Below are 26,014 nucleotides of genomic sequence, written 5' to 3'. Positions count from 1 at the left end.
AAAACAACAACAAAAAACAACAAGCAAAAGAAAAAGCTTCCATCAAGTCACTTGGCTTCTCTGGGCCTCAGTTACTTCATCCTGCAAAATGGGGAGGAAATCCTACTCCCACTTAGAACACAACTTAGTAACGGTCCTCTCCGTCCCGTCCAGGGCCCCCTCATTTCAATCATCATCGTCATAATCATCGTGACGCAGCCTGGCTCAGTAGACTGTGAGCCCGCTGCTGGGTAGGGACCGTCTCTATATGTTGCCAACTTGTACTTCCCAAGCGCTTAGTACAGTGCTCTGCACACAGTAAGCGCTCAATAAATACGACTGAATGAATGAACACAAGCCCCATTTGGGACGGGGACTGTATCCAACCTGATGATCCTCAATCTAACCCACTGTTCAGTGAAGTGCTTGGCACAACAGGACGCTTAAGTAGTGTTAAAAAAAAAAAAAGGCCGAGGAGCAGCCTGGCATTGTGGATGATAATAATAATGACATTTATTAAGCGCTTACTATGTGCAAAGCACTGTTCTAAGCGCTGGTGGATGGAACATGGGTCTGGGTATCAGGAGGTCACGGGTTCTAACACGCTTCACCCCTTGTCTGCTGCGTGGCCTTGGGACACCTTCCAAATAGACGTGGCTAAGCCACTTCAGTTCTCTGTGCCTCAGTTACCTCATCTATAAAATGGGGATGAAGACTGTGAACCCTGTGCGGGACAGGGCCCGTGTCCAACACGATTTGCTTTTACTCTTAGTACAGTGCCTGACACACAGTAAGTGCCATCGTTACCAACAGATACCATCAAGCGCTTAGTACAGTGCTCTGCACACAGTAAGCGCTCAATACGATTGATGATGATACCAATCATCATCATCATCAATCGTATTTATTGAGCGCTTACTATGTGCAGAGCACTGTACTAAGCGCTTGGGAAGTACAAATGGGCAACATATAGAGACAGTCCCTACCCAACAGTGGGCTCACAGTCTAAAAGTCTAAAATCAATATTATTATGATTTACTATTCCGACCCTCGGGCCTCCAGCTGGCTCCCCCAGAGACGCCCCCACCCCACCCGCTCCCCGCCCCGGTGAGACGTACCGTGCTTGCTGGGGTTCTGATCGAGCGGAGAAGCAGCAGTGGACAGACTTTCCATTGAGTTGGGGTGCGTCCACTGAGGAAGGCGAGATTGAGACTGAGGGGTGTCCTTCACTGATAAACCACCAGTAATGTCCAGGCTGTTTACATTCAGGTTGGGGTTCAGTCCGGCTGCAAGCACACAGACCCCTCAGACACGAGGCGAGCAGGATGCCAACGGGCACCATCCCGCCCGACCCCCCCCGCCGAGGCGGCCGGCTCCGGATCCCCCGGCCGACTGTCTGGCCGCTTCGGCACGCCGGGACCCAGATGGGAGAAACCTCACCTCCTCTTCCAGCTTCCCCTCAACCGGTACCCTGGGCTGGATCCGGCCAGTGTCCCCCGCTCCACCCCTTCCCCCCAGTCAATCAATCAATCGTATTTATTGAGCGCTTACTGTGTGCAGAGCACTGTACTAAGCCCTTGGGAAGTACAAGCTGGCAACATATAGAGACAGTCCCTACCCAACAGTGGGCTCACAGTCTAGCAGTCCCCCAGCCCTCACCTGGGAGGGGCCCGCCTGGCCTGCCTTCAGGTGGTGGCTCTTTCAGCCACTTCCCACTCCTCAATCCGCTCGCTCCCTCCTCCCTCACCTCACTGCTCTCCTTCGCCAACCCAGCCCACACACTTCACTCCTCCAACGCCAACCTGCTGACTGGACCTCGATCCTTCTCTCTCGCTGCCGACCCCTCGCTCACATCCTGCCTCTGACCTGGGCCGCCCTCCCTCTCCGTATCTGACAGACCACCGCTCTCCCCACCTTCAAAGCCTTATTAAAACCCCACCTCCTCCGAGAGGCCTGCCGTGACTGAGTCCTCGTTTCCCCTACTCCCTCTCCCTCACGTGACGCCCTCGCTCTTGGATTTGTCTCCTTTATCACCCTACCCTCGGCACTTACGTACGTCTCCATGTTTTAATGTCCACCTCCCCCTCCAGACTGCACGCTCCTCATTCATTCAATCGCATTTATTGAGCGCTTACTGTGTGCAAAGCACTGTACTAAGCGCTTGGGAGGTACAAGGTGGCAACATTTAAAGATGGTCCCTACCCAAAATCGGGCTCACAGTCTAGAAGGGCGGGCATGGAGCGTGTCTACCAACTCTGTTATACCGCACTCTTCCAAGCGCTAAGTACAGAGCTCTGCCCACAGTGAGCGTTCCCAAAATCGGGCTCACGGTCTAGAAGGGTGGGCATGGAGCGTGTCTACCAACTCTGTTATACCGCACTCTTCCAAGCGCTAAGTACAGAGCTCTGCCCACAGTGAGCGTTCCCAAAATCGGGCTCACGGTCTAGAAGGGTGGGCATGGAGCGTGTCTACCAACTCTGTTATACCGCACTCTTCCAAGCGCTCAGTATACTGCTCTGCCCACAGTGAGCGTTACATAAATACAACCGACTGGCCATGACTTCGGCCACGCCAGGGTACCCACGCTGGACCCCCTGCTCCCCTCCCGCCCGCCGTCTTCCAGCGACCGCCACGTACCCAGGGGGTAAGGAGCAAAGGTGTTGGGTGAAGACTGCTGCTCTTTGGTCTGCAGGTCGGGCCCCTGGGGATGGGGTGAGAAGCTCTCCATGGCTGATTTGCCTGCAGAGGGGTGCAAAGATAGGTGCGGAGGGGGGGGGCGGCTGCGGCTGCTGCTGCTGCTGCTGCTTCATGAGCAGGGCCTGGGCCAGCTGGCGCTGGTGCTGTTGGATCTGCTGCTGCATGTTATTGATTGTACGTGCAACCTGGCGACAGGGACGGGCAAGAAGCGGTCACTGGCCAGAGCCCCAACCGCTCAACCACGGCCCAGGCCGAAAACCACCCCGCCGACCCCCACCCCCAGCTCACGACTCGGCTGGCTGGGCTGCCGACCCTGTTGTACTGTGCTCTCCCAAGCTCTCGGCCCAGACGCCGCTGACCGATCGGTCCAACGGCCGACCTGACGGGAGCCGAGCCATCAGAGCGGACTTTGTTGCGAGCCGGTCGCCGGGCCTCGCCCCTAGGTTAGCTCAGATGAGTGTCCGCGTGGGCAGGCCGGGCTCGCGCCCGGATGGGGAGAAGGAAGCCGGCTTACTTGCTGCTCCTGCTGTCTCATGGGTCCGGAAACGTTTCGCTGGGCCTGTAACATCTGCTGCTGGATTTGTAAACGTTGGTACGCCTGCAGGGAGAGTCGCAAGAGATCAGAGGTCGCCAGAGACAGGGCACAGTCCAGTGGCCATTAGTCGGCTGGAAGCAGAACAGGCAGGAGCCCTAGGGGCTTGGCTTCCCGGAGGCCCCCGCGGCTGTCCCGCGGGGCGTTCTCTAGGACCTTGACTATTTCAGAAGGATCCGTGGGTCCTTAACCGGGCTTTTTTAAGGGTCTAGAATCCATAACAAAGAAACCATGGCCGATACACCTGTTTTAGTGTTGATAATGAGGGTTGTCAGGAAATGCTCTTTCAGGTTAATAGCTGGGATCAAAATTTTTCTGCCCGGTTCATCCCAACTGCAAATGAAACAAATGGGGGAGAAGAGGTGAAAACTCTCGGAGGCCATCCTGCCGACACTGTGGGGGACCTCGAGGCGAGCGAGTCCCCTCGGGTGATGTACTGTGTTTGGAAAACCGTTTGAGCTGCAGGTGCTGAAGGCTGCCACGGCCCCGGCTCAAATACCTCAGGTCCTGCTGCCCCACTGAGGGAGGCTACTTGAAAATGTCTTGCTGTTCCCAAATCTCCGACCCCCGAGAATCGTCAACGGCACGGACCGGTGGAAAGAGCCGGGGCCGGAAGCGGAGAGCAACTCTGGGGGCCTTCTCTGGGTGACCGTGACCTCAGGCAAGGCTTGGAACCTCCCCGGGCCTCAGCTTCCTCAGCTGTATAATGGGGATAAGGGAGATGGTGGGCAGGGTCTGGTTTTAGAACCTCTTCCCTCTACCCCAGCTCACCCTAACGCATATAGCCTAAGTTGGCTATATGTTGCCAACTTGTACTTCCCAAGCGCTTAGTACAGTGCTCTGCACCCAGTAAGCGCTCAATAAATACGATTGAATGAATGAATGAATGAAATTCCATGCCACTGACAATCATCGATCAATTGTACTGAGTGCTTTCTGGGAGCAGAGAACTGGACCAGGCACTCGGGAGAGGACTATACAGCAGAGTCGGAAGACACACTCCCTGCCCACAACGAGTTTCTGGTCTAGAGGGAGAGACAGCCGTTAATACACCTGAATAAATGGTGGATATGGACACAAGTGGAGTGGGGCTGAGGGAGGGGTGATGACAGTGACTCAGGATGAGTTTTGTACATATCTATTCTATTTATTTTATTTTGTTAGTATGTTTGGTTTTGTTCTCTGTCTCCCCCTTTTAGACTGTGAGCTCACTGTTGGGTAGGGACTGTCTCTGTTGCCAATCTGTACTTCCCAAGTGCTTAGTACAGTGCTCTGCACATAGTAAGCGCTCAATAAATACGATTGATGATGATGATGATGATGAGTCGGTCCCAGTCCTTTCACACTGGGAAGGCAGGAACAGCACTTCCACACAGAAAGAAACCCTGAGCCTCTGCGGGTGCCATCCTTGGCACTCAATGTTGCCCTGCAGCCTGCAAGTGGCCGTGCTGTATGGGAAGATGGCCGGGGGTCCCCCAGAGTTTCCCCGTGCCAGGCCACAATATCCTGCACCTCCATCGGTCCGGGCAGGTGAGCAGAACTCGTTCCGGTGCACCCCTGACCCTGGGAACGTTGGGAAGCAGAGGCTGCTTCGGGATGGGGGGGCTGGGCTGTTGTGCTAAGGCTTCTCATGGTGCACTGGGGCATCTAGGCCCAGCCTCCGGGAAGCTTTACACTGCTGCGGCCCAGCCCCGTCCAGCTGGGTCCACGGGCCGCTGGTTTGGGCGCTGGTAGGGAGGACTAGGGGTCGAGCCCGTCGACAAATTCAATCCAAATCTAGGGCGACCCCCAAAATGACCCTCTAACAGATATCTGCGGCACGTCGACAGACTCCACAGAGGTTAGCTCACGGTCCTGGAAGGCGCGGACTGTGGGACACAGACAGCCGCCCACGCTCTCACACCCACCCAACTTTGTCAGCAACCACTTCTCCCGACAGAAAGGTAGCAACGGTATCGCCGCACCGAGGCTCCGGTGACGAGGAGAGCCAGCCGCCTCGGTGGACGGAGCCACGGGGAAAACCGAGCCGTTGCCAAGGGTCGGAACAACTCCGCTGCCTTTGTTCCCGCCCCGTGTACGGCAAACTCACCAGCTGCAGCTGATAGAGCTGGTTCACCATCGTCATATGCTGAGGATTAATTGGCGAGGTTAATAGTGCAGGGTTGAGACCAATGTTTTTTGCTGCAAACTGCAAAAGCTGTGCTTGAACCTGCCAGGCAGAAAACAGTGAGTGTTCAGCGCAGCGTTCCCACGGTCTCTAGGGCGGAGCCTGTACATTTCAAGACTCGCAGATCTTCACCCACCCTGGGTGAAAAGGAAGGTATCACCGTGGGACCTTGGGTAAGTCGCTTCTCTTCTCTGGGCCTCAGTCACCTCTTCTATAAAATGGGGATTAAGAGTGAGCCCCATGTGGGACAGGGACCATGTCCAAATCGAGTAGCTTGTGTCTTCCCCATCGCTTAGAATAGTGCTTGACGCATAGTAAGGGCTTAGCAAATATCATGATTATTATTGGGAGTCTTTTTTCAAACGGAAGCAGTTGGGAACACCTCTCGCAGGACCCCTAGAATCAACAACCCCTTCTGGAGGGGAACATAAGTCATGGGGTCCAGAACGATTCCAGGCAATGAAGAGGGGGTTGAGCTTTTCTTCCCAGAATCGTGTCCCTTTCCCATCTTTCTCCTTCCTAGCCTCTTCTCCCACATTCCCGTTGGCTCCGGCTTTTCTCCAGGGACGCCAGGCTGAGGTTACCAAATCCACAGTGACCTCATGGGTCCCGGGACCAACTCGCCATTTCTGGCCTGCCCGCCATACTCTTTTACTAGGCTAGGTCCCTCTTCAAAATGTCAAATTCTTTCCCTCTCTCTCCTTTTCAAACAATTTGGGGGCATGGGAAGAAGCCCACCTCTGAGTCTAAGAGCTGCAATTTTCTCTTTCCGGGGCATCTAAGGAGCAATTGGTTGATGAGTTTGTCTGTCTTGCTCCCGGGCCCCTTCACTGCACCTGGCCCAGTAAAGTCCTGTCCAGTGGACCAGAAACCTTAGTTAGCCTCCATCCAGCCCCCCACCACCCACCTGCCTTAACCATCCCCTCCCGCCCCAAACGATCCAGCTCGTCTTCTTGTGGCTTCGCCCTTCCACCAGGTCTCCGTTTCGGCGGGTCAGATCCCGTTTCCGCCGCACCCTCCGCCACTCCCGCCCCGGTGAGCCCGAGGAAGCCAGCCTGACCTGAGGGGATAGAAACTGAGGCACTTGAGCACGAAGACTAGGCTGGGATGAGTTAAGAGGTTGCACTGGCGGTTGCTGCGGCTGTTGCATGGTCCTGGCTTGTGCTGCTCCGCTATTGCCAAACATACCCAGATTGCCACTCGGTATCTGTGGGGAGACGAGACGAGAGACGGACGCTCCGGTCAATCTGGCCCAGGCTGACCGTCACGCTGACTGACCTGTGCTCCCCCCAAAAGACCCAAAGGCATAAAATGCCGCCGGCTTCCCAGCTGCCCCTTGCCCTGGGTTTGCCCACAAGAGCAACCGAAGGTGCGGGAAGCGGGGGAGGCCCGCTGACTCTCCCAGTCCTCGGGCCTTTCTCCCTCAGCTTTTGGGGCTGGGGTCGGGTCCCTCCCCTCCCCCAAAGCCCTTCCGATATGCCAATATTGCTCCAATAGGTCTACCCAATTAACCCAAACACTACCTCCACACCCATCTCTGAACCTACCTCGTTAAGCCTTATCACTCTCCACCTAATTCATTTGTCTGTCACCCCCTGCTAAATGGCAAGCAACTTTGAGGGCCAGGGATTGTGTCTAACCTTTGGGATTTTCCCCCAAGCACTTAGTACAGTGCTTGCCCCTACTAGGGGCTCAAATGCTGACTGACTCTACTGTCTACCCTTCTTAGTCAATCAGTCAGTGATCCTGACTCAGACCTTTTCTGCCGAGCCCTGGATGATCGCTTCGGGGAGTAAAATACAAGTTACTAGACATGATCCCTGCCCTCAAGGAGCTGACGGTCTACTCTGGGCCAAGCACTGTACTAAGTGCTTGGACAGCATAATGCTACAGAATTGGTAGACATGACCCCTGCCCACAAGGAGCTGGTGGCCTAACAGATCCTGTCGGCCCATCAGCCGCTTCAGCGTTTCCCATATCCGCTACACCGAAGACCGGGAATGGAACTATGCTGGGTTCCGTCCTTGCCCATTTTCGACTTTTTTGGAGCGGCCCTCTAGGGCCGCCTTCCCTACCGTAAGCTCCTGAAAGGCAGGGAATCACACATTTCCTGTCTTTCAGGCACTCCCCAAGGTCAGGGAGAGCCTGGAAAACGAGCCCGGCCAGCACGGAGATGTCGCCCACTGTTTTCCTCTGCTCCGGTACCCGTCCTCCGGGCTATTGGAGTTACTAACTCCAGGGGTGATCCCGCTGAGCCGGTTCTAAATTTTGGACCCCCCCACCCTGGCTGAATGGCACTTTTGGAAAACGAGGCCATCCAAAGAAGCCACAGTCAAAATACCCGCTCCAAAAGCCAAAGGGAAATGTGGTGGATTCACCCCACTTGAAACTGATCGGGATGGTTAAATTCCTGTGGACGGTCAGTCTTCGGTTCAAGAGAAAGAGCAGCCCTGAAGCAGGGACTTTGTTCGCTCCAGGGCACGGTGGGGGCAACAGAGATATTTTTAAGGGGAAAAACTGACGGGCCATCTGGCTTTATATAGGCCTCTGCTGGTTTTAAACAATGGCCATAGCTCACCCGTTCAAAGAGGTGCTCGAGACCAGCGCTCGGGGCTTTTATCATACCCCCATTTATCCCGGCCTATCGGAGTCGCTCTGGGTCTTTGGTGATGAATTCGCCTGATACCGAGCACAAGATGGAATAAAATACCCTCTCGGGAAGGGCGGGGGAAGAAGAGGAGGGAGATGGGCAAACTGAGTGTCATCCGGATTGCCGGGGGTGGCAGGGAGTGCACTCTCGTCTGCTGGACTGCAGCTTTGGTGCCCCAGTTTCGGAAATGCTACCCCGGAGAAGCGTGGGCACCGAACCACGGGCACCAAACTCCTACCCTATTCCCCACAATGGAGTTCTTCTCAATGCTGCTGATGGGAGGACAGCCGCAGCTTGCCTGCCGATCCCGGGTGTGTGCTTAGTATGTGTATGTGTGTGTCTCTCTCTCCAAGCTGGTGGACAAATGCAAGAGTGGAAGTCGGGTGGAGGAAGGGTGACAACCACCTGGGGGGCTTGCTGGAGGAAGGGAGAACAGTTTGCCAGCTCAGTTCTCAAGAGAGATGCATGAGCTTCCAAAAAGAGGACAAAAAAAAAAAAGAGGGAGTGGGATAGACCGAGATGGGATGGGAACTCTGACCTCTACATACCTGCTCTCCTTCCTTAAACTGGGAGCCCCAGATAGGCGAGGGACTGTCCCACCCAATTGTCTTTTAGCTAGCCCAGCTCTCAGTACAGTGCGCTTAACAAACCGCACCCTTCTCCTTCTGCCAATCCCCTTCCCACCCTGGCTCCTGGCTGGAAGGAAGGGAAGGGAGAGATTGAGCTGAGTTGTTTCTCCCGGGCCCTTGCCTTTCTTCTTTTCCTCTCACACTCACAGTCCCCAGTTCCCACTGGGCAATCCTGGGGCACGGTGCCACGAGGTGGCCAGTGGTTTAGGACCTTAATGCCAAGTTCCGTTGGCACTGCCCACCGGAGACACGGCAGATGGATCAGGGAAGACGGACGAAACAAATCCAAGCTACTCTGCACAGCTAGGCCTGGCAAAAGTGTCAGGCGGCAGAGGGAAGCGGCATGGCCTAGAGGAAGAGCGGGTGGGCCCTGGGAGTCCGGAGGGTTCTCAGTTTCGCCTCTGGCCTGCTGGGTGACCCTGGGTGAGTCACTTCATTTCTCTGGGCCTTGGTTTCCTCACCCCTTAGATGGGGAATTCGCTACCTGTTCTCCCTCCTACTCAAGACTCTGAGCCCCGGGTGGACTGCTGACCTTGTATCAATCTCAGCATTCAGTACAGTGCTTGGAACACAGTAAGCCCTTAATGCATACCACAATTACCATCAGCTGTATCACGCTTTTTGCCGGGGGAGAAACCCACGATTCTCTCATCTCCATTACTGCACAGTGAGCCAGATGTCCCCATGCACAGTGAGTGAGTGAGTGAATGAGTCTACAGGAGAACAAGCCTTCCCCACTCTCCAGGAGGAAGGTAAGCTGCTCTGACCACGGCCGAACCCGCATACAATTCTTGGCTCCAAATACGCCTGCCAAGCGATACGGTTAAGAATAGCATCGCCGCTGTTTCCAGAACCAGAGGGCCTGATTCTTCCTTCAATTCACACTCCTCCTCATCTAATCACACCCCTTCCCGCCCAGGGAAAAACACGTGGGTCACGGTGGGGGTGCCCAGGGGAAGAATTTGAGGCTTTTTTTAAAAAAATGGTATCTGTGAAGCGCTTACTATGTGCCAGGAGCTCTGGGGTCGATGGAGCTTGTCACGACTTCCTGGCTCACTTAGCTTCCTTCCTCCAGGGCCACTTCTACAGAGGTGGGAAAGGACAACCCCGGGTCCCCGAGCAGCCTTACCTGTCTAGAAGAATTCAAGTTTTGCATGCCCAGCCCGGAGGCCATCCCGCCCAGGGTCTGATTAGGGAGTGCACTGTTCGAAAGGGGGAGCTTCAGGCTTGGTGAAGGCAAAAATGGTGAAGTGGTGGGTTCTTCCACTAGGCCGCCATCCTGATTGGAGAAAGAAAGGGTGAGCTGTGGGGCCGGGGCCACCGGCAGACAGAGCGCAAAAGGGCGGGGGGGGGGGGACGGGATGGATAGGGATACAGATTTGGAGATCAAAAGAAGATGAGCAACGGGAAAATGGAGAGCATGGGTGAGGGGGGAGACGGGGAGAGGTTGGGGAAGAGGAGAGAGGGGAGAGAAGCGGGGTGGGGGGGAGAAAAGAAAAAAAAAGAGAAAACAGGATTTAGAGACTGTTTTTCCTTACTTTTACGGCACTTCATAAATACACGCAGACAAGGTCCTGAATGATCTCCCTGACACTGAACCTGAGCGGGGGAAGGGGCCAGGGAGCAGGGGATGACAGTTTCAGGGTATTTGCTAGTAAGTCGTCACCCCCAAGGGCTCCGGGAATTGGGGTGGGGAGGAGTAGGGGGAGGGGCCCGCGCTCACTTGAAGCATGGGTTTCCAAAATGGGCCCCTGCTCCTCAGGGCAGCAGAGGTCAGAAGGGAACAAGAGACGAGCCCTCCCTTGCACCCCCTCCTCCCCCATTCTCTCTATCATCGCCCCGTCCGTTCCCCTTTCCCATCGCATCCCGCCTAACGGTCCGGCCAAGCAGGGAAGCCGAAGTAAGGGCACCTCTGCCAACCGGCGCCCCTCCCCCTGGCCCGGGCCCACCCAACCCCAGGTCGCCGGCCGTCGAGCCACGGGGTCCACGCTGGCTGCCCGCTCAACAGCCGGTAGCCAACTGGCCGGGCGGCCCCTCGCTAACTGCTCGCGGAGCACGGGAGGCTGGGAAACCACCACCCTCTGACAGCAGGGGCCTGTTGCCGGGGCGAAAGGCCATCGAGGTGGCTAGCCTCGGGTCACCCAGCAGAAGCCATTTCTGGAACTGGCCGTGCCTGACAGGTGCGAGCCCCCGGCCCCGGGGGGGTCCCGCTCCACGGAGAGGGAAGGGGCGGCCCGCGACCTGGGTGCTGTTGCCCCCGCCCCTCCGCTCACCTTGTCGAGAAAGGTGGGGCGGTCCATGGAAGACTCTTTGGGGGTTGGGGGGGGGCGGCAGCCGAGGGGCTTGGTGACCAGTCCGTTGTAGTCGGTCACTCCCATTCCACGCTTGTCCATTTCCACCTTCTTTTCCAGCAGAGCACCTAAGGGAGGCGGAGGGGAGATGTCAGAAGACAGCTGTTCCAACCTGACAACTTTGTGTGTACCCCAGCACTTAGTGCCTGCCACATAGGAAGTGCTTAAATAACATTAAAGGGGAAAAAAAAGTGCAAGTCTCTAGTCTGCAAGCTCCCTGTGGGCAGGATTCGAGTCTACCTTCTTTCTCTATTGTACTGGAATCTCCTGAGGGCTTAAGGAGAGTGCTCTGCGCCCAGCAGACAGTAGGCTCCTTGCGGTTTCTAATGCTTCTCCTAACAGGGCAGCAATTTCATTTGGGCGGGTGGACTGACCGACTGAAAAGAAGGAAGTTACGGTGTATTTTATTTTTCCTTTTTTGGCCTGGGGAAGAGCAGTACATTTCCATCTCCAATGCTCCATCACAGTGTCGAGTTCAGGGTAAAATCGCCAGTGGCCACACGCGAGGCCGAAGCTGATTTGGCAGCCGGTGGTTCAATCGATCGATCAATCAATCGAACTTATTGAGCGCTTCTACTGTGTGGGATGGTGAGCCCTGGGACTAATCCCTCGGTGAGCCCTCCGATTCCCTGAACAGCGACTCATTCATTCATTCAATCGTATTTATTGAGCGCTTACTGTGTGCAGAGCACTGTACTAAGCGCTTGGGAAGTACAAGTTGGAGACATATAGAGACGGTCCCTACCCAACAATGGGCTCACAGTCTAGAAGACTCATCACTAGCAGGTCAAGGGCGACTCTGAGCCCATGCCTGGGAGGCAGAGGACCTGGGTTCTAATCCCAACTCTACAACCTTTTTTTTTAAATGGTACTTGTTAAGGGCACACCAGGTTCCAAGCACTGTACTAAGCAAAGGGGGTAGATGATAATTTCAGCACACACTATGTGCCAGGCACTGTACTAAGCAGATACAATTTTAGCAGGTTGGATACAGTGTCTGTCCTACATGGGGCTCACAGTCTAACTAGGAGGGAGTAGGACTAAATCCCCATTTTACAAATGGGGTAACTGAGGCCTAGAGAAGTTAAGTGACTTGTCCAAGGTCTCACAGCAGACGTGTGGCAAGGCTGGGATTAGAACCCAGGTCCTCTGACTCCCAAGTGCTCTTTCCCTCAGGCCACACTGCTTCTCTTTGCCTACCGGGAATAAGTCATTTCATTTCTCCGGGCCTCAGCTTCCCCATCTGTAAAATGGAGATTCGATATCCGCTCTCACTCCTATTCAGACAGGGAGCCCCACGTGGGACAGGGACCACGACCGACCGGATTAATAATAATAATAATGATGGCATTTATTAAGCGCTTACTATGTACAAAGCACTGCTCTAAGCGCTGGGGAAGTTACAAGGTGATCAGGTTGTCCCATGGGGGGCTCACAGTCTTAATCCTCATTTTACAGATGAGGTAACAGGCACAGAGAAGTTAAGTGACTTGCCCAAAGTCACACAGCTGACAAGTGGCAGAGCCAGGATTTGAACCCATGACCTCTGACTCCAAAGCCCAGGCTCTTTCCACTGAGCCACGCTGCTTCTTACCTACCCTAGTGCTTAGTACAGTGCGCCTGGTGAGCGTTTAAAGCAATAGCACTATTATTACCAGGTCTTTTTTTATGTCTTCAGAGGAATGAAATCTCATTACTTACTCATGGCCTGATCAAGATTCATATTGTTACTCTTCAAGGCCTCTTCAGCTGGCTCTCTCTGGGAAGGAAAACAGATTTTTCATCACCGCACGGTTTCGAAAGAGGTTTACAAGAGGTGAGGGGGCGCGGTGTGTGGGACTGTTTGAAGAATTAACAAGGGAGATATAGACTCGGTCCCAGAGCTAGGCTCTTCCCAGTCAAAGTCCCCCCGACTTTCCCCACCAAGAGGTCCAAGGGCCATCCCCTGAAACCAGGAGGAGGGCACTCTGGCCCCCTGGCACTACGTACCGGGAAGCCCATGTCTGTGAGTTGCTTTATCAGACGGTTCATGATCCAGGCCTCATCTTGCTTACTAGATGTCTTCATGCCCTGGGCAAACCAATGGGGGAAAGTGGAGATTTTTTTTTTTTTTTGGTGGGGAAGGGGGAGGGAAGGAGTGAAAAAGTGCGTATGTATGAGAGGAGAAGTCATCAATCACTTCAACAAAGAAGAGAAGTAGTACAGGGAAGCAATGGGCGAAGGGAGGGGTGGAATGGGAGGCACCACTAAGGAAGAGCTGGATGCTACTGGGCCCACACACCTGGTCTCTGGTCCCGGCTCCGGGTGAAAAGCACAAGCCCCCAAACCCACAGTCTTTTTCTCCCTTCCCCAATGACTCCAGAACGAAACGTACGCCCGGCCCCAGCCTCCAAAACATCACTCTCCCCACATCGTCCAGACGGAGAATCCACTGGACTGTAAGTGCTTTGCAGTCAGGGAGTGGGCCTTCTTCCAAACAATCTGTGGACGGGGATCGGGCCTTCTAACTCTTGGGACCGCGTCGACTAACTACGGTGTCCGGGATTCTCCCAAGCACTCTGGACAACGCTGTGCACTCCGTCAGCGCTTGGTCAATACCACTGAATGATCGATTCTGTACCCTGCTGGGTGTCTAGTACAGGAGCTCACTCAATACTATTCATTCAATCGTATTTACTGAGTGCTTACTGTGCAGAGCCTTGTAGTAGGCGCTTGGGAGAGTACGGTAGGACAATAATCAGATACATTCCCTGCCCACGATGAGCTTACAAGGAGGGATCACTCCACTACCGCCGGGGAGAGAATCGATAAATCGATTGTATTTACTGAGCACTTTCTGTGCGCCGAGCACTCTACTAAGCTCTTGGGAGAGTACAATCTAACAACATTACAGAGTTGGTAGGCACATTCTCTGTCCACAACTAGAAAACTGGCAGGGTGGGGTGCGGTGCTAGATATCCACACCTCCGATTTCTTATCACCAAAGAGGCAGGAAACCAAACCGGGCCGGGAGCACCCAGAACTTGGGCCGACTGATTGCTTGGCCCCAGGCGGGTGACCGAGACTTGTTCCCCACCTGGCTGCCGTGGCCCTCCCGCCCACTATCCGGAGCGCGCTGGGCACCTGGGAGCCTCTGACCTGGCAGGGGTGGTGGACGCAAAACCCTCCCCGCCCGCGGGCTTCCCTCACCTTAGGAAGTCCTTTCTTCGGGGCATTCCCCCAGGAACTGCAGGAGGAGTTACTCTCTTGTGAAGCAGCATTATTCCACATATCACCTTCTTCGTCTTGCCACTGACTACCACTGAGGTTCACCTCATCCCCACCGTTGCCCCAGCCTTCTTGCATAGATTTTGAAGCTAGAGGGAGAGAGGGCCCACACGTCTGTCAGATTCGCAAGAAGCGCCGGGACACGTGTTGCCAACGGTTCGCCATCCTTCTACGGCAGGGAGCCCCCTCCTGCCCCCCCATCGACGGCGCCCGACTCCTTTCATCTCCCCCTGACACCCGGGGCCTGGCTGGTCACCCGCTGGACGTGACTACCGGTTCCAGGATCGACCTGACTGAATAGCTCAGGAGAGCGTCTCCAAGAGAGAGAGCACACAGGGAGATCCCAATCCCAATTCCGCCCATGGTCTCCCAATTCTCCAACTGCCCATCCGTCCACCCATCGCGTTCCCGGGCATATCTTCGGCTCACCTGGCTTGCACAGGGCCGGGGCAGCAGCCGGAGCGCTGGCTCTGGCAAAGGAGCCCGCCGCCTCGGCCGGATTCTCTCCCCAGCCTGTGCCGCTGCTGGGCGGCTTCCCCCAGGCCGACGTGCCGTTGTCCACGGTGGCGGAGGGGGAGGAGGACGACGAGGAGGCCTCTCCCCAAGAAGCTTCGGCCTTCGGGTGGACATTGGGCATCTCTCCCCAGCCGGCCGACACTGAAACATTGGAACAGAACACACAGTGTGGAGAGTGCGGCGGCACCTCGATGTCTGGATACCTGCCAGTAGCTGAGGGCACAGTCCGGGCCAAAAACACGTTTGGTCTAATAAAGCCGGGGGGTGCCTTTTTGTCTCCTTCTCCCAATTTGGCCAAATCAACTCCTCCTGTCGCAGAACCCGCTTTGGGACGCATTCACCAAGAACCAACCTCCCGAGAAAGAAACCCAACTCTGTCAAAACAGCCCCCAGTTTTGAACAGGGAGGCAGTGTGGACTAGTGGAGAGCGCTCGGGAGCTGGGAGTCAGGAAACCTGGGATCTGGACACGCTGGGGCCCACTGGGTCCCCGTGTGGTCCTCGGGCCTGATGCTCAACTTCTCCTGGACTACGAGTCCCCTAGGCAACAGGCATCGTGGTCCAATCTGATTACCTTGAATCCCCTGTCCGTCCCCCGCCTCCCCGCCAGCGCTTAGCGCATAGTAAGCGCTTACTGCTTACGAGAAGGAGAGTGGCCTAGCGGTAGAAGCATGTGCCTCCCAGTCAGAAGGACCTGGGTTCTAGTCTCAGCTCCGCCACTTGTCTGCTGTGGGATCTTGGGCAAGGCACTTCACTTCTCTGGGCCTCGGTTCTCTCATCTGGAAAACGGGGATTTAGGCGTGGAACCCCATGTGGGACAGGGACTGTGTCCAACCCGCTCAGTCTGTATCTACCCCAGTGCTTTGTAGTGTGCCTGGGACATAGTAGGCATTTCAATGCCGTTAAAAAAAAGAAAGACATAAAACAAACTGATTTTGGGTGGCCGAAGAGGTCTCGGGGGCCACCTGTCCCTGCCCTGCCCCAGGGAAGGTGAGCCACTTGGGTGGCCAGGTGGCATCCTCCCTGGGGAGCGGGGGTGACAAACCTCAAGCCTGACTTTAGAATTGAAGTAAATTCTCACTGACATGAGAAAACTTTCCCCCAAAAGTTGTTTCTTTTTTCAAGGCTGATTTACACCACTATCAATGGTATTTACTGAGTACTTCCTGTATGCAGAGCACTGTACTAAGCGCTTGGGAGAGTTAAATATAACAATATAACAGAGCTGGTAGACATGTTCCCTGCCCACCTCTCCCAAATGGGTCTGATGATTCCCTATTATCAGTCGAGGGTGGGGGGAGAAGAGGAGGAAGGGGAGGAGGAGGAGGAAGCACCTCAGAGGTCTAAAACACCAAATAACTGAATTAGGTCACCAATCTTACTGTGACGTCTTGTCAATTTTTGCATGGATCAAATGAGTTTAGGTTTGTTTACCTAGCAGGTTCACTTCTGTCCAAGTTATTCCAGCAGGACTTAATAATAACAATTGGGGTTTGCTAAGCGCTTACTATGTGCCAAGCACCATCCTAGGCGCTGGAGTAGACAAAAGCTAATAGGGTTGGACACAGTTATGACTCAAAGAGAAAAGGCTGGACGCATTTTCAGTAGCAATTTGAAAACACAGTCTTGCATAAACGACAATCTATGCCTATGTGAGAACATCAGTATAAAATAGCAGGCAGCTCATCAGCCATTTAAATGGTGTAATCTTAGATGTGAACACAGCACTCGCAATTATGAAACTTATTAGGCTTCTGAATAAAAATTCCCAGGGACCACGTCCCTCGCTGGTCTTTAGTCTAATAAAATGCAGTAATACTTGATTAATGACCAGAGACTTGCGACGTGTGAATCATTTTGAGCGAAACGCTCCGGCTGAGCCGGGCATTCCGCAAATTGATACCAACAACAAGGGAGTTTGCCCTAATCAGTTATTGCTAGCAATAACTGGCAATGGTGTTACTTATAATTACACGAAAAACAATCATACGTATTAGATAAAAGAGCCACTCAAAGCTATCTACGGGACCAAATTAAATCAATCAAATGAGCCAAACCGATAAAAGCCGAGTGCTCTGGGAAACAAAAAAATAATTTCGGTCTTTCGTATTTTTCTAAAATGGTTTTGGCTAAGCGCTTACGACGTGCCAGGCCCCGTACTAAGCACCGACGCAAGCTAAATCAGGTTGGACGCAGGCCACGTCCCAAGTGGGATTCCTGGTCTGAATCCCCATTTGACAGATAAGGAAACAGAGGCCCAGGGAAGTGAAGTGTGACTTGCCCAAGGTCACAAAGCAGGCAAGCGGTGGAGCGGAGATTAGAACCAGGTCCTCTGACTCCCAGGACCGGGCTCTTTCCACTAGGCTGGGCTGCTTCTGAAAAGATCATTTTTTCCAAAAATGGACCCTCTGCGACACTACAAACTTGACAGGTATATTCAACGGCACCCACGGCTACAGTTTGGGGGTACTCTGCACGTGCATCTGTTTCAAATTCAAAAAGACACACACATTTATTCCTTGGGGGAGGGGGAGCAGCGGGACGTTAAAACTACACACAGATATCAAGACTACGGGGTGACACAGGTCACCTGGTCCTTGCCAGGGTCCAGGGGGCATATTACTATGCGGGGGGACTTTCGATTTCTGAAAAGCAAAGAGGGTTCGTAAATGTTACTCTTCTAAACTTTGAGAGACACGGAACGATGCCTGCGTTAAAAAATGAAAATAGCCATTCCCCCCGCCCCATTTTAGTCGACGGGGACAAATGCCGAGTGCAATGATATCGCAGTGTCTTAAAAGTGCAGGAAAACAGACTAGATATGGAGGTACTATATGCATGATCCCCGGAGGGAAGAACTTTCTCAGACGATATTACAATGCATCAGAAAAATACTTCCATTTAAGAGGACAAACTTTCTCCTAGAGGAGGAATTCATTCAAAGGAGGTTTCAGAACAGTAGGAGTTCTTGTAAAATGAAAATTACCGTGCCAATACCAATCTGTACCTTTGAAGCGTCTCTGCAGCTCTCAGGCACATTAAAGAGGGGCAAGAATGCGATTTTAAATTAACCAATGGCACACCTGATCCATTTCATCCAACTTCCTTGACCCCATGGCTCCCTCCAGTCATCAGGTCATCCCCCTTCTACCATTCCTTTCCAAGTTCCTTGAGACAGTTGCTTAAACCACTGACTGTTTCTAATTCCTCTCCTCTAATTCTCTCACTGGACTCCTCCAATCTGACTTCTGCCCCCTTCACTTCATGGAAACTGCCCTCTCTGAGATAATCAATGCTACCCGGGAGGCTCTTTTCCAGAATCCATTTTTGTCCCCCGAGACCTCTCCCCGGCCCCCACCCCAAAACCCCAGGGCGCTTTTCCCCATCATTTCTGGGCCCATTGTTCTCCTCCGCAGGTGCGGCGGCAAGGAAGACAGTGCTTAGCACATAGTAAGTGCTTAATAAATGCATTATTATCATCAATCGTATTTATTGAGCGCTTACTATGTGCAGAGCACTGTACTAAGCGCTTGGGAAGTACAAATTGGCAACATATAGAGACAGTCCCTACCCAACAGTGGGCTCACAGTCTAAAAGACTATATATATATATATATATATATATATATATATATATATATATATGTTTGTACGTATTTATTACATTATTACTACAGGAAGGGGCTGCGCAGGACCCCTGCTTCCTTTCTGGTGCCAGGGGAAGGGGCGCAGGCGGAGAGGTTGCCAACCCTCAATGGGGGAAGCCCCAACCTCCCCAACAACCCAAGGGAGGGTGCGAGCCTGACCCCCCCACCCGAGTCGACAATTTCCTGTCAACACAGCGGGCATTTCAACTTGCCGCGGGGAACCTGACGTAGCAACGTTGAGGACCAGAAGGTCCAGGGAGGTGGTGGTGGTGGGCTGAGGGAAGTGGAAGGTGGAGGCAGAGAAAAGGAGAGGAAGAGGCAGGTGGGGGACTCCCCTGGATTGGCCCCCTTGCCCGCTCACCTGGGGTGGGAGAGGTGTGATGGAGGCTGAACATGCAGGAAACTCTGCCACCCAGCTTCCTGGTACAGCTGGCAGGATAGAAGCGGGTGCCCGCTCAATAAATACGATTGAACGAATTAGAAACGGCCACTCTTAGTTCTTCTCTCCCTCCTGAGTTTTGGAGCAGCATTTTTCCCTCCGTCCTTTCTCCGGCTCCAGCCATTTAAAGCCTATTTTCACCTTTTGCAAAAAGCGGTAACAACCCTTCTTCCCCTCCTCACTTTTCTTTTTTAATGGTATTTAGCAATTGCTTATTTCTGTGCCAGTCACTAAGCGCTGGGATAGATCCAAGCTGTTCAGGCTGGATGCACTCCCTGTCCCACACGGGGGCTCCCAGTCTTCATCCCCATTTTACAGATGAGGGAACTGATGCCCCAGAGAATGAAGTGACTTGCTCAAGGTCACAGAGCAGCAAAGTGGCGGAGGTGGGATTAGAAGCCAGGCCCTTCTGAATCCCAGGCCCAGGCTCTAGTCACTAGGCCACGCTGCTTCTCCCTGAGGAGAGAATTCCCCGCGCCAGCTCCAAGACCCGGAGAGAGGGGGAGAAAGCTGGAGGGAGTTACGTGGGGGGCTGTAACAACGGCCTCTGACCAGGCCACCCATCAGAGACATTCAGACGTCTCAAACCTGGGTAAGCACTGAGGCAGAGGATGCCACCGTCCTGTGTATTGGGGGTGGGTTGGGTGGGAGGGAAGGAGAACAGTCGCCAAAAAGCTGACTAGGGAAAGATGAGCTCCTTCAGTTTAAAGCCCAACGTCACTTAGGTCACTGCCAGGAAGGGGGTGGGAGAGAGAAGGGAACTCCCGGACACGCTTCTTAAATAGGAGAATTGGAGCCTGACACAGTTTCTCCAAGCCCTGAATGGCTTTTTCTATAAAGATCCGGGTTGGCTTTCAAATGGTCAAGGGATGCTTCGTCCCTCAGAGACGGAAGAAAAGCTAGGAAGGCTTTCACCTGATTTTGCAGCGCTGGAAGTTGACACTTGCTGAACTCGCAGCTCTCAGTTAATACTCAGTTTTACCGATTGCTGAAATTACCAAGAGATTAGCAAAACCGAGCCTAATTTAAGGATCCGATTTCAAAGGGATTCTTCAAAACGGGGACCCGGGCCAATGCATCCTTCAATTAGCCATGCAAATCCCGAGCCATAGCTTGATTCTGATAAGCGAACTGGTCAGCCTCTCGGGGGTACTAGCCAACACTACCAGAGAAGCATCATCATCATCATCAATCGTATTTATTGAGCGCTTACTATGTGCAGAGCCCTGTACTAAGCGCTTGGGAAGTACAAATTGGCAACATACAGAGACAATCCCTACCCAACAGTGGGCTCACAGTCTAAAAGCAGTGTGGCTTAGAGGGTACAGTCCAGACTTGGGAGTCAGAAGGCTCTGGGTTCTAATCCCATCTCTGCCACATGTCTGCTATGTGACCTTGGGCAAATCACTTTTAACTTCTTTGGGCCTCAGTGACCTCCTCTGTAAAATAGAGATTAAGAGCCCATGTGGGACAGGGGCTCTGTCCAACCTGATTAATTTGTATCTACCTCAGTGTTTAGAACATTGCTTGGTGCACAGTAAGCCCTTAACAAGTACCATAATTATTACAATTATTAAAAGCCACTGCTTAACAAAGGAAAGAGTTTGAAATTGTCTCAGGGAGCCCCGATTTCCTTCACTTCAGCCTTCTATCCCCTAGAGGTGGAGGGAAATGTTAGTGTCCCTTTAGGGGAAGGAAATAATCCGTAGTGAGAAGCAGCATGGCCTAGTGGATAGCGCAGTGAACTGGGAGTCCGAAAGACCTGGGTTATAATCCCGGCTCTGCTACTCGTCTGCTGTGTGTCCTCGGGCAAGTCATTTCACTTCTCTGGGCCTCAGTGATCTCAGCTGTAAACTGGGGATTAAGACTGTGAGCCCCATGTGGGACAGGGACTGTGTCCAACCGCATTAGTTTCCATCTACCCCAGCACACAGTACCTTGTAAGTGCTTAACAAATACCAGAAATGAAAACAGAAGCAATGGCAGGCAGGGCTGAAATTCTGTCCATCTGGAAAATGGGCTGACCTTGGAAACCAACAGTTGACCGGAGGGTCTCCGTTGGGCTCGAGGAACCTAAAACGAGTCTTCGAAACTGGACTTTCCCATCCTACTTTTGTTCCTGTCCACAACCCTAAGTAGGGTTGGGAAGCACTTTGTGCTCTTCCTCCACATTCTCGGCCCCCGCCGAGGTGTTCAGATCTAGGCCTCCTTGGAAGGTCAGTGCCTTAAGGGCCTGGGGTCCATGGCCAATGACTCTGCCGTACTGGGCTTGGCTGAGCACTCGGGGCAGTGCTCTGCACACAGTGAGCGCTCGATAAATACCACTGACCGACCGATTATTGGTCGATGGGCTTAACGGGGGGTTGACCCCGGCGGGGAGGCCGCAGACCCCAGGCCCATCTCTCAGGACAAAGTCGCCGTCCGACAAGGAGAGCTCGGTGACACTCTCTCCCCAAGGGACTGGAGCGGGAACGAGACTCCCACCCCCACCCTCGCAGACAGACAGACAGACAGGTCCCTCGCGCCCCGCTGCCACAGTAGCCAACGGGCAGGTACCCGCGCGGGCGCCCTGAGAGCACCCGAGGGAAGACACGGTGTGTCATACCTGGTCCAAGCAGCGGTGACCTGTTGAGCTGAGTGCTCGACTGGTGCGGGGCCGGGCTCTCGACCGCGGTCGTGTGGCTGTTGGCGGCGGGGGGACCGCCGGCAGGGCCGCCCTGGATGACGGGGTTGTTTCTATCCCACATGTTTACGGTTTTGTTGGTGTAGTTGCTCGGGTCGCCCCAGGCCGAGGTACCGTCGTCTATCTCCATCTTACGTCGGATGGACGGCGGAGAAGGCTCTTCCCACCCGGTGGCCTCGCCGCCGTCCTTCTGCTTGGCGGGCACGGGGCCACCGACCCAGCCTGAGCCACCGGTCTGCTTGACCGAGGAGGCCCCGCCCCAGGTGCTCACGCCGCAGTCCGGGGCCTTGCCTGCCCAGCTCGGCTGGGGGCCGGGCTTCAGGGACTCGCCCCAGCTGGGTCCGGGGTTTCCCTTGGTGCAGGAGCCGCCACTGCCGCCCCCCCATCCGCCGGCCCCCGGCCTGGTGGCTTCGTTCCAGCCGGCCCCCGGCCTGCCGTCGGCGTCCCAGCCGGCCCCGGCCCCGTTGTTCTTCTTCCCGTCGCCCAGGTGGCCCAGGACGGAGGTCGCCGAGTCCGCCCAGTCGCCTCCGCCTCCCCCTCCTCCCGAAGACCAGCCGGGATTTGACTTCTGTCCGTCTCCCCAGGTTTGAGATTTGGGTTTCTGAGGCTCCCCCCAGGTGGGTGACTTGTCCTCTTGGCTGGTGGTTCCACTCCAAGTGTGGCCGCCCTTGGCGGCGGCGGCAGCAGCACTGGTGACGGCGATGGAGCCGATCGAGTCCCCCCACCCGGCCTGGCTGTTGGCCGCCTTGGGGCCGTCTCCCCAGCCGGCGCTGGCTGGGCCGGCAGGGCCGGGGGGCACGCTGGCCCACCCGGATACTGAAGAGGTATTTGTACTGTTGGGGACGGGCCCGTCGTGCTTGCCCGCCCCGGGGTTCGAAGGCGGAGGGGCCGCGCAGCCCCAGGCCTCCGTCCCGTTGTCGTTCTTGCGCTCGGACCGCGGGGACTCCTCGAACTCCCAGGCGGTGTTCTGCTTGACCGGAGTCTGGCCCCAGCCGGTGTTGGACAGGACGCGGGGGTCGAGGTCGTTCCTCGGAAGCTGGATCGGCCCCGGGTCGGGCGGCCCTCGGTCTCGCCTCCGGCCCTCACCGGCCCCTTCCCTGCCGGCGCCGGCTTCCCCGGGGCCCGCGGGGCCCTCGCCGCTCCCCTCGCAGCCGGCGGTACCCGGGGCTGCCGCCGCCGCCGCCCCCCGGACCCAGCCGCTCCCCTGCTCGCCACCTTGTTGTCCGGGCCCGCTCGGGCCGTCCCACCCCGGCGACCCTCGCCCGTGGCCTTCGGCGGGGGAATGCTGGCCGGGGGCCTTGCCCCACTCGCCGTTGGCCCCGCCTGCGGCGCTCCGGCCGGGGTGGCCCCAGGCCCCCGGGTGCCCGCTGCCGCCGGGACTCCGGCCCCACGCCGGAGCCCCGGGACCGGCCGGAGGGCCCGAGTCCCAGGCGTTGGCTCCGTGTCCTTCCTTGGGCCCGGCGCCACCGGAGCCGTTTGGTTTAGCACTTAGTGCCGAGTTCACAGTGTCTCCGTTCCCCTGGCCGAACCCGGAGCTGCCACTGCCCGCGGCCGGGTGGGTCGGGTGGGCCGGGGTCGCCCCCCAGGCGGCGCCGCTCCCTCCGTCCCCGGGCCCCCCGCCGGCCGGGGGGCCCGATGAGCCGTTAGCACCAGGAAGGCCTGGCAGGTGGGGCGGGCCCCCGGCCCCCATGCTAACTGCCACCCCCCAGTTGGGCAGCCCGTTGCTCTGCATTGCATTGATAGGGTTTGCCAAGGGGTTCGCGGGGTTAGTGTTATTTGGTCCATCAGTGTTAAGGTTCTGAGGTTGTACGCTGAAAGACACATTCTGAGACGCGGACGTTGAGGCTTCTGTGCTCTCTGGGGGCAGCAGGTTGCCCCAGGCCCCCAGGGGGCCCGCGGGGCTCCCGTTCTGGTGGCCCAGGCCCGGCCCCAGGGACCCGGCTGGGCCGCAAATACTGGCAGGGTGGCCCGTCCCCGCGGTCCCTTCGTGGCCCAGCATGGGCCAGGCGGCCGGGTTGGCGTTGGGGTTCAGGTTGATGCCCCCGTTGGAGCCGGCGGCCCCCCCAGCAACTCGGGCCCCGCCCGTCGCCCGGCGCCCCGTCCGGCTTCCCCTCGCCGGCCAAGCCGTGAGCCGGGCCGGGGCCCGCCGCCGCCGCCGCCCCCCAGGCTCGGCCGGCGTGGCCGTTGTTGGCCCCGCCGGCCCCAAGGGCACTCTGGGTAGAAGGGCTTTGGACGAGTGCTCCGTTGGCGCCATTATTGCCGTTCGTTTTCTTTGTATGTCCAGTGAAGTGGCCTTGGGCGCTCCCTGTAGCCATGCTACTGGTCTCTGAGCCACAGTTGGAGGCAGAGTCAGTGTCTGTAGTACATTCTGAGGCAGATTCCGTCTCAGTTCCTGGAATGGAAGGCCACGCCTCCTTGTCGGTCCTGTCGAGTCTCACTTTATCCCAGCTGCAGTTGCTTTCGCTTCGAAAAGAGGGCTGCTGGCCCCAGTGGGAGTTCTCATAATGGTCGATCAGTCCGCCGTGACCGAGCTCTGAAACAGACGGGAGGAAAGGTCAGACCGTCGGACCGGGCGGGGCCGACCCGTCCGGGCCGAGGAGCGCGGGCTTCCGACCCGATGATCCCCGTCCCGGCATCGGTGCCTCTGATCTGCGTGGAGCGCTCGGGTCCCGGCGGAACGCGGTTTTGGGAGCCTGACTGGCAATACATCGCCTGACCAGAGACAGCCGCCGGCCCACCCCATCAGACGGTCGCGGTTCTAGGGCCCTGCTGTGTGAGTAACGACTGACAAGGCAAGAACGCCCCAATTTGGACACACACCTCACCGAGGCCTCCAAACGCCCCTGGGCGAAAGGTGGGGTCACAATCACTTTCCACTTTCCCGACGATGACACCGAAGCCCAGGGAGGTTTGGCGACTTGCCCGGGATGACCCAACAGGCCGCCTCCCGGCCCCGCACGCTGCCTGGAGAGCAGCTGGCCCCTGGGCTGCCCTGCCTCGGGCGCTTGTGTTTTCCCTTCTCCTCCCTGTCCCACCAAACCAGGTCGTCTCCAGGGGAGCCCCGTTTCCACCCTTTGTGCCCTGAAAGAAGAGCTCCCCCGGCCCTCCAATTTTTCCTCATTGTCCTGGCTTCTTGACTCCTCCCCGGCCATTTCAAGACTCGAAGCCTTCCTCCGAAAGGTCCTGCGTCTGCTGCTTTCGGCCTGTCCACCTCCGGAACTCTCCCCTGTGCCCAAGTCACCTTTTAATGGGCCAACTGCTTTGGAGGCGTCTCAATAATTCAGGGACAGGGCTTTCCTTGAAATTTCTTGGAGGGGAGAAGAATTCACCGAAAGGGTAGTAATAATAATAATAATAATAATAGTAATTGTGGTATTTGTTAAGCGCTCCCCATGTGCCAGGCACAGTACTAAACGCTGGGATAGATGCAAGATGATTAGGTCCCACATGAGGATCACGGTTTAAGGGGGAGGGAGAACAGGAATTGAGGCCCCATTTTGCCAATGAGGGAATAGAGGGCCAGAAGTGAAGTGACTTGCCCAAGATCACAGAACAGGTACATGGTGGAGCCGGCATAAGAACCCAGCTCCTTTGACTCTCAGGCCCGGGCTCTTCCTCTCTGGGGGAACGTGCCAATGAAGCTACGTCAGGTATCTTTGCCTCGGGGGAAGCTGAAACCAATGCTGTTTCTTACCTTTCTTTCATTCTACCTATCAACTGATCAATCAACGGCATTTACTGGATGCTTTCTGTGTGCGGAGCACTACCGAATCTCCAAGTGAGGCGTAAGGTAGCTTATGCCAAGGCCCTCTATCATAATGACCCCAGTCCCCTGGACTTGGTCTGTGCATTCAAGGAAATGGACTGGAGCCAGACAGGACTACAACCCAAGTCTTTCTGACTCCCAAGCCCGAGCTCTTTCCACTAGGCCACGCTGCTGGGTGGTAACCCAGCCAAAAACAGTGTTTTGCACAAATTAAGTGCCTAACAAATGCCATTATTATTATTATTATGGCTTCCTTTTCACCCAGGATGGGGTGAAAAGACCATCAACTCCTTATGGGCAGGGAACGTGCTTACCAACTCTGCTGCACTGGCCTCTCTCATACAATTAGTACAGTGCTCTGCATGCACTCAATAAATACCTCCGACTGATTTCACCTCAAAGAAGAACTGGAAAACCCCCAGCCCTCCTGGCTGTCGCCTAAAAACACAGAAACTAGGAGAATGAAAATCCGGGCGGAGTCCGGGAGGGCCCAAGAGGGCGGCAGGCCGAAGTGCTCACTGGACTTTTCCAGAGCCACTAGAGAAACATTAGCTGGAATGATTAAGATGCTTTCCGGGGAGACGCTTTAGTAAGACTGGGTGCCTCTCACCGCTATTACGCCAAGCCTCCTTTC

At 55.5% G+C, this 26,014-nt stretch overlaps 1 protein-coding gene across 1 annotated transcript in view; it reads right to left on the bottom strand.

The window, feature by feature from the left end:
• The window catches only part of TNRC6C (trinucleotide repeat containing adaptor 6C), an 87,498-nt gene that overhangs the window by 5,310 nt on the left and 56,174 nt on the right, over window positions 1-26,014 (bottom strand). Inside the window, 14 exon segments of the mRNA XM_038742122.1 lie at window positions 1,098-1,265; window positions 2,617-2,755; window positions 2,757-2,861; window positions 3,191-3,274; window positions 5,358-5,477; window positions 6,496-6,642; window positions 9,844-9,993; window positions 10,988-11,133; window positions 12,767-12,824; window positions 13,055-13,135; window positions 14,255-14,421; window positions 14,762-14,989; window positions 21,537-23,676; window positions 23,678-24,147. Coding sequence (XP_038598050.1) covers window positions 1,098-1,265; window positions 2,617-2,755; window positions 2,757-2,861; window positions 3,191-3,274; window positions 5,358-5,477; window positions 6,496-6,642; window positions 9,844-9,993; window positions 10,988-11,133; window positions 12,767-12,824; window positions 13,055-13,135; window positions 14,255-14,421; window positions 14,762-14,989; window positions 21,537-23,676; window positions 23,678-24,147 — 4,203 coding nt within the window.

This window comes from Tachyglossus aculeatus, unplaced genomic scaffold (genome assembly GCF_015852505.1).
Source record: "Tachyglossus aculeatus isolate mTacAcu1 unplaced genomic scaffold, mTacAcu1.pri SUPER_34, whole genome shotgun sequence".
Lineage (NCBI taxonomy): Eukaryota > Metazoa > Chordata > Mammalia > Monotremata > Tachyglossidae > Tachyglossus > Tachyglossus aculeatus.
This window is presented reverse-complemented; position numbering and strand designations above follow the sequence as displayed.